At 37.8% G+C, this 7,478-nt stretch overlaps 1 protein-coding gene across 1 annotated transcript; it reads right to left on the bottom strand.

Annotated features, from left to right (window-relative positions):
- Positions 1-809: 809 nt before the first annotated feature.
- On the bottom strand, positions 810-6,365 carry LOC145783128 (multifunctional protein ADE2-like). The gene is made up of 5 exons (XM_082594910.1): positions 5,882-6,365; positions 5,283-5,471; positions 3,183-3,302; positions 2,526-2,663; positions 810-1,836 (listed from the first exon to the last, which is right to left on the bottom strand). The coding sequence occupies exons 1-5, from the start codon at positions 6,293-6,295 to the stop codon at positions 1,237-1,239; spliced, it is 1,461 nt and encodes a 486-aa protein (XP_082451036.1). The 5' UTR covers positions 6,296-6,365; the 3' UTR covers positions 810-1,236.
- Between the last annotated feature and the right edge of the window lie 1,113 nt (positions 6,366-7,478).

Here is a 7,478-nt window from a genome sequence, read left to right as displayed (position 1 = left end):
TTTAACCCGTCCCTCTCACTCATCTGCAACGGCCTGATGCCGGAAGAGTGATTGCAGCGGGAGATCTTTAACCGTCCCTCTCCGTTGTCCCACTCGCCCTTGGATGACAGGATTGCAGCGGCCCATTCCAAGATGACTCTGGGGTCAGCGAAAGCTACCCTCCCTCTGGCCGCTCCTCTCTGGCATCTCCGCCAAATGAGATGTCAGACTGCAGTGGCCCGCTTTCTACAAACAGGTGCCCTTCTTCAAGCGGACAACAAAAAGATACACACACACAAACAAACTCAAATAAAAATTAACTCTCTACCAAAACGCGCTAGTTCTCATGCTTGACCCGCCATCTCCTAGTCTGCTCCAAGATCAGCAAGAAGAAAGTCGAGACAGGCAAATCAGCTTGAGGCAGCCAAAAACCAAACTTTTACATCCACAGACTACCACCTACCGCGGTGGGTCCCTTCGGTCGTAGTGAGTCCCTCGCCTCCCTGGTAGGTATCTTCCATGTAAGTATGGTGTGCATGCTGAGTGGTTGGGTGTGTAGACGGCTCCCGGAGCGGACGCACTAACGATGAGACAGGAAACAAATCCATTTCATATGGAAAATTGTAAACCTGCAAGATGTAGTGGTATCCATCTTGAACTCTGAGCGTTGCGCAAAGAAAAAAAAATGTGCTAAAGCTGTCAGGAATTAAGCTCCCAGGATGCTTTCTCAGCCCAAGAAGAAACTTTTCACAATCAATCTAATTGTAATCGTTAAACTCATGGGGAAACACAAACTTGCCGCACAGTTTAGACAAAGCATTAGCATCAGGCAGAATAGACTCGACGATTTATTTGCAACGATAGGTAACAAGCAGTTCGCATTATACAATCAAAGGCAGTGACTTTCGATTGCAGAAATGGAATAAGCAAAGGAATACACAGTAGCAGTGAGACACAATGGCAGCCAAATTGAAAGTTTTGCGTTGCGTAACGTCATTACGTATAATATACCTCCCAACGTTATTACGCATTGTCTCCAAACGTGAAGTAATACTTTGATCATTAGAATATCCACAAATTCACAGCAAAATACGTAAGATTTTCCACAGAATTTCAGTGAGTGCACAAGAAAAAGTTTTTCAAATTGAAAATGATTTGAAATGTGTGTCCAGTATCTACGAAAGGAGTAGAACTGAGATCATTTCAAAGGGTTGTATGATATCAATCAAAAGTCTTGTATCAAGGAGCATGCATTCTTTATACCACTAACATCACATCAGACTCGCGAACTGACATCCAAATGCCGAGTAAATGACCACGAAGTCTTCCCCAGACCCCGAGGTCGTGACTGCAGACAATTTGGGCGGCGGCGAGTGCTGCTCCATCGGGACTCAAAGCAGTTGTGCAGCCCAGGCCAGATGGCAGGCGCAGAGAAGACCAAATGTCGGACGTTCCCCATTTTTCGGTGATTGGAGGGCAGTTGATAACCGGTAGAATCGTGTTGCCGCTAATAACAGGGCCAAGCCCGTTACTCCGACCAGCGACTGCGATGATGACGGATGGACACACCAGAGCGTCCGCCTCTATTCTAGCAACGATCTTGAGCACATCATTTGTGGTCTTGTGGGCGGACGCAATGTGCATTTTGGTCATGATGCCAAACTTTTCGCAAACTGCTGCGATTTTCTTGCAGTGAAACAAGTCGCTGCAAGATCCCATGATGATGTCTACCTTGCATTTTGTTTTAGGCGATTCCACAAGTTCCAGCGCGCACGCCAGCTCATCCACTACCCATTGGTAATTTTCCTTGATTTTTTTCATTTCTTCGCTGGTGGGCTTGGTCAGATTGCGATAAACCTGAAAACCAATCAAGATGTAGATTCAATACTCTGCCACAATCTTCACGAATGGGTGATCTTATTATACCCTAGTTAACGGCAACTCAAATAAATCATCAAGTGTGTATTGGAAGGTTTGAAGCAAAGGTTAAAGTCCATTTAGCTGGCAAAGCTGTGGTTGTAGGCAACTGGTCGCTTGTTACATTTTCAGCTGATAAGCTTTGCAAACACAATGCAAAAGGAAGGTCATAAGAGATTGCTGCTAAATTCAGACTTTTTAAACTGAGGCGTTTGTCGACGTTGATCAATGCAAAAAAATTTATTTCTTCATTTGCCGTAGACACCAAAACGATGCAAAGGGCTCATACTGTTAGTTGTAATTTGTTTGAAAATGAGCATTTGTTTAAAAAAAAATTGCAAAACTTCTCGCTACGAATAAATCACGCATATTTTTTCTTACCGTACGAGATTTACTCAGCTGGATGAAGCTATTTCACTATTGTGAGTCTACAATTTGTTACAAAATTCCTAAACTCCCAATTACTATGCAAAAACTACGTCTCTCGTTTGTTGTTGCTGCTGTGGTTCAGCTATGCAGACACAATACATATCAAAAACAAATGCTGCAAAAATTGATATAAGATTTTATTGTGTATTTTACAAAATTACGAAGCCTTATGCACACACGAAAGTTTACAATTTTTCAACCTGCTTGTCTTTCATTTGTGCTTTGTCACCTCCAGGCCAAATTCTCCATGAGTCATTATCGATGACGTCAGACAAAATGATGGCGTTTGTTTCTTCGCAAACACCAAACTCGATTTTCATGTCAATCAAATGAACATCCTGAAAAAACAAACTGAAAACAATTTCGTCTTACATATTAAGCGGCCAGTTTGCTTTCCGGTGAGTCTATTTTACATCGCGTGGCTAAAAGAAACTTCGCAACTAAATCTTCAACTTTAGGTGCAATACCAAACCATTTTCTAGCACTCCGGTTTCCGGAATTAGACTACATGTGACTGAATTGACTTATTTCAACTGTTTTGTATCCTTATAAATTCATCCAGTCTAGAGTCGTTTCTCGTTTGTATCGAGCATTGTGTACTTGACTGCAATCTTGAAATATGGTGCAAAATCTAAATACTTTACTTTAAATAGATGAATCTATCTAATTGATTTGTCGAGCAGTTAAAAACATCGTATATAGTTTGTTTTCAGTAGCTGTACTTGGGTCTTCAATGATTCTCTTGAATTATCAAGTGACCGTATATCTAAGACATGCGTGGAAGATATTTGCATGAAAACTACAGTTCAACCTACTACCGTACATTGAACGTGCTCTCACATTGACAGCAAACTTACCCTTGTTTTCCAAACTTGCTCAAGGCATTCAAATATCGCCACTGTAGCTTTTTCCATCAAGTCGATGTCAGTAGAAGTTATGGTCCGCTCACCAACCTTCAACTTTGCTTCTTCTAAAACCTGAGCAAAACATTCAGTGAAGACAATGAAGCTAATCTTTTAATAATGTCAATAATAATTTTACAAACCTAATAAAAATGTAGCAATACATCTCGAAGCCTCATGGGCGAAATACGTGTCTATCGCAGTCAATGCTTGCTACAATCTGCTGCCGAGAAACACGTGCGAAAGTTAGCTAATCTGAAAGTAAGAAACTTATTTTGTGGCACAATTGTGAGCAAATAAAGTTTCTTCTGTAAGAAAATGTAAATGTACTTTCATCCTTGTGAATACTGTACAACTTCTTTTGCCTTGTTAAGAATTATGCATATTCATTGTTTGTTTTTTTGTGATTAAATTTCTCTAGCAATGTAAGCAATTGCTTTGTGAGACCAGTAGCCCACTGTTGTTGTTTCGTATGACGGGTAACCTCCTGGAAAGCAATTGTAGGTTGTAGCCCAGGGGTTCCCAAACTAGGGTACATGTACCCCCAGGGGTACATCTCGACTTTTCAAGGGGTACATTAGATTAAATATAAGGATATTCTTTCCATAACTTCTAATCTGCCTTAAAATATTTTTTATCACCTGATGATGTTAATAATTTAAAGACCTGAGATTAAGAACTTAGTAAGTCACATTTTCACCCCAGTAGAAGCTACAGTAACTAGGCTACCAAGTTCACATGACTTATTTTGTTCAATCACAGCACACAAGACAAAACAGCTGATTGATTGCTATGAGAACCGTAATTACAAAGGTTTACAAAGAGAAAGAGTCAAGATTTTCAGTGCTGCTTGGAATCAAATCAAAAAACACATCACAGCTCAAAACACCGGAACATGATCTTCGTTGTGCTGTTGCTGATGTTTCACCTCGTATTAATGAGCTTGTTGCTAAAAAGCAGGCTCATCCATCACATTAGCTAGGATTGCTGGGGTTATTCAGCCGATATATTGTTTGTTTGATTGTAGTGTTTGTTTAACCTTGGATTACATGATTATGAATAACTTTGTGTGCTTTGATTGGCACAAAATATCACGTATGCAGTCTTCTAATGCTGCTCTACTGTTAATTTGTTGCAATATCTAAACTTTCAAAAGCCAAAAATATGAGAAAATTTTGGGGGTACATGAGCGAATCTATAAATTGACCAAAGGGTACTGATGAACAGAAAGTTTGGGAACCCCTGTAATGTAGCCAATAAAATTTTTCCAGACCATAGCTCGGTCAAGAGGCATATTGCAGATTCACACAAATAAGTAATTGCATCAACACTTTCATAAACATTTTAACAATTCGCATTGAAAGGACAAACTTTTATATCCATGGCATTCCAAGCTAATACTACAGCAATGTTTCCTAGATTGCTAGAAAGATACTCTAGCGATTTATCATTAAACTGTGTTGTTGTTGTTGTGCATGTCTCATTTATATTTTTAGAACGTGCCTGAGTTACGTTAAATTACAGCAGATGCTCTTCAAAAAAATCTATGATTACAATGCTACAATCTCATGAAATTTGTGATATGGTTTGGCTGTTTGAGAGGTTTATTTTGGAAGCATCATATCAAATCCATAAACTTATTGGGACTTACTTAATTTCAAGATGAAGTAATAAAGTCAGTTTGGTAACAGTGACACTGATACCAGTTTGATATGCCGCATAGCATTACTACTGTATATGCAAGAAAATGGTGTTGGTCAAATGGTAATATGTCTATTGTCTAATGCAAACAAAACCAAAATTTGGTTGCAAAATTGTAAAGTTTATTGTTGTTTAGAAACAACTACACAACATTTTCTATTAAGATTATGAAAGTGAAAAACAGGTAAAGGTCAAACTAAAGGAGAAAGATAAAATGGACAGAATGAGATTGAGAAAAGGGATTAAGACCATTGCTGCAAGGGAGGAATCACTATCCTTAGTAAGAAAAAAACTAAATTTGGATAATAATGATCAAACTAATTAAACTTGTATATCAAATTTGTGCAGCTTTACCTCCCTGCTCCACTGTGGGTCATTATTTGCATCATCTTTATAGAAAGTTTCCATCTTTGGTGGGGAAAATCGATATCCTTCTGGAACTCCCTTATGTCTACGTAGAAAAGAACCAGTTGCAATTCTACGAGCAACCCATTCGATTGGGATCATGTTGCATTTCACAGCTAAATACGAAGTTTTGTTCACCTAAAAACAAAAACAGAGATAAAAATTGTATTTAAAATGAATTTGGCAACAGTCATTAATACAAGCGAAGTTGTACTAGGCTATAAAATGCATAGAATATTTCAAAGCATCAAGAAAAATTGTTAAACTATGGTTCCCAAGTGTGGTTCATAGAAAAGCAAAGTAGTGAAGAAAAATTAAAAGATTACAATCACTACCAAGAAGATGCACTACGGTACTAAAGCATTTTTAATTAAATGACTGGTAAACTGTGAACAGTCTCATTTACAGCCAACAGCATGTTAAAATAATATCTGGCTAGTTTATATAATTGCAAGCAAATATTAGTAGCAAATGCTAGTGATTAGTAGTAGTACATGCAAGCTACCAATTAATAAAAATTAAAGTAGGAAAATAGTGAACAACATTACCCGTTTAATGAAAGCGTTTCTCATTCCAAAGGAGGTCAATATTTTCATCACAGCGGCATTAGTACTTGTTGAAGCTTCTGCTTTACCAACCATAACATCTTTCATTACACCATTCCAAGCAGTAATTGCATCTTTGGACACAACTAAACATCGTCCAGGTATTTCTGAATCAATATCATACACTATTTTTGTTTTGCCTTCAATAATGACATTACCCATAGTGAAAGCATCATCACATGTTTCAATTTTCTTGTCCTCTTTGTTAGTTTCAAACATTGTTGTTGGGCCAGCATTTGAATGATCATTCATGGTTTTAGCTATCTTGCTCTCAGGTCCTAAATCATCATCGTTTCCAAGCTTATGAGTTTTAGCCGTTCCGTTGGTTGATCCATTGGTATTCTTTGCCCCTTCCATTTTCTTGCAAAATTTAGAACAAATTAGTTTAATTGCAAAAAAAAATATGTCAATGACACCTACTGCCTAGTGACCTTAAATAACACAGTTCAAAATGGGGTAAATGAAATATGAGGACAAGTGATTTAGCCTAAGATTTAATACAACGCACGTGGCCAACATACAAACATATGCGGCTTATTACTTTACTGTAATGAAATAAGGATAGTGTACCGGTAGTACATTAACGAAAACGTCAAATACGCACAGCACAACATAAAATGAGCCTTGGTCCCATTCTCAGACTCTGAGTGAATCGCTTTTATTGACAAAAACTTACAAACGGAAAGTGAAAAACACAGCGTTGCCAGTTGAGTTTATTTTTATTTCTGACCATCACAACAAAAAACAATATATGACAAACATAGCAGAGGTCTAGAAAAAGATAGAAGCAACAAAACGTGGGCGTTATAACGTGCATGATACCAAAGCAGGACAATCATTTAAATATGTGGCAATGTTGCAACACCTTAGCAACATTTTCAAAAATTTTGAAAAAAAAAGAAAGAAAAAAGGAAAATGAAACTTTTTAACAATTTACAGAGTAAAAATAATAATAAAAAACAACACCCTCACCTGTGTGTTTTCTATGGGTTCGTTTAAAATTTTCCCACTGTAGTGCACAACACACATTTCACAGTTTTACCTACACTTAGGTATAGTGAGTGGTATTTTTTCTACAATAAAAAAAACTGTATTTACTATAGATGATGCCAATATCATTTTTTAGGTCAAAAGCGTTTTTATCTTTGAAAAACTTAACCATTATTAGCAGAATATTCTGATGATCAAAAGTAATTGGTTCTTCCACCTCTGATGCACCGGACATATTTCAAAAACAACCATATCAGGGACCATATTTGAACAATCATTAATCACAGTTTTATTTTCCACAAACCTTTCAGTTTTTTTTATCTGGCAACACTGAAATAAGAAACCGGTGTTTGTGATTTCAGAGTCTTTCAGCCAGCACAGGTTTATCCGCATTCGTTTTTTCCTATGGTTTAACGTCTACAGACATTGAATCGACGTAAAAAAGGTTAATGTGGCAGCTGGTCAATGACAACCACATTGTGACCACGCCGCACACGCGTGAATCAAGTTGTTTATGACTGCTACGTGATCTCATCGACTTTTCGTGCGG

Source organism: Aplidium turbinatum, chromosome 14 (genome assembly GCF_918807975.1).
Source record: "Aplidium turbinatum chromosome 14, kaAplTurb1.1, whole genome shotgun sequence".
Taxonomy (NCBI): Eukaryota; Metazoa; Chordata; class Ascidiacea; order Aplousobranchia; family Polyclinidae; genus Aplidium; species Aplidium turbinatum.
This window is presented reverse-complemented; position numbering and strand designations above follow the sequence as displayed.

Bases quoted from the DNA above. Each gene is read 5' to 3' on its own strand.
- LOC145783128 (XM_082594910.1), bottom strand. From the start codon at position 6,295: ATGGAAGGGGCAAAGAATACCAATGGATCAACCAACGGAACGGCTAAA. The intron at 5,472-5,881 runs GTAATGTTGTTC...TTTTGTTTTTAG, and splicing joins GAAACGCTTTCATTAAACGG to GTGAACAAAACTTCGTATTT. The intron at 2,664-3,182 runs GTAAGTTTGCTG...TTGTTTTTTCAG, and splicing joins AGCAAGTTTGGAAAACAAGG to GATGTTCATTTGATTGACAT.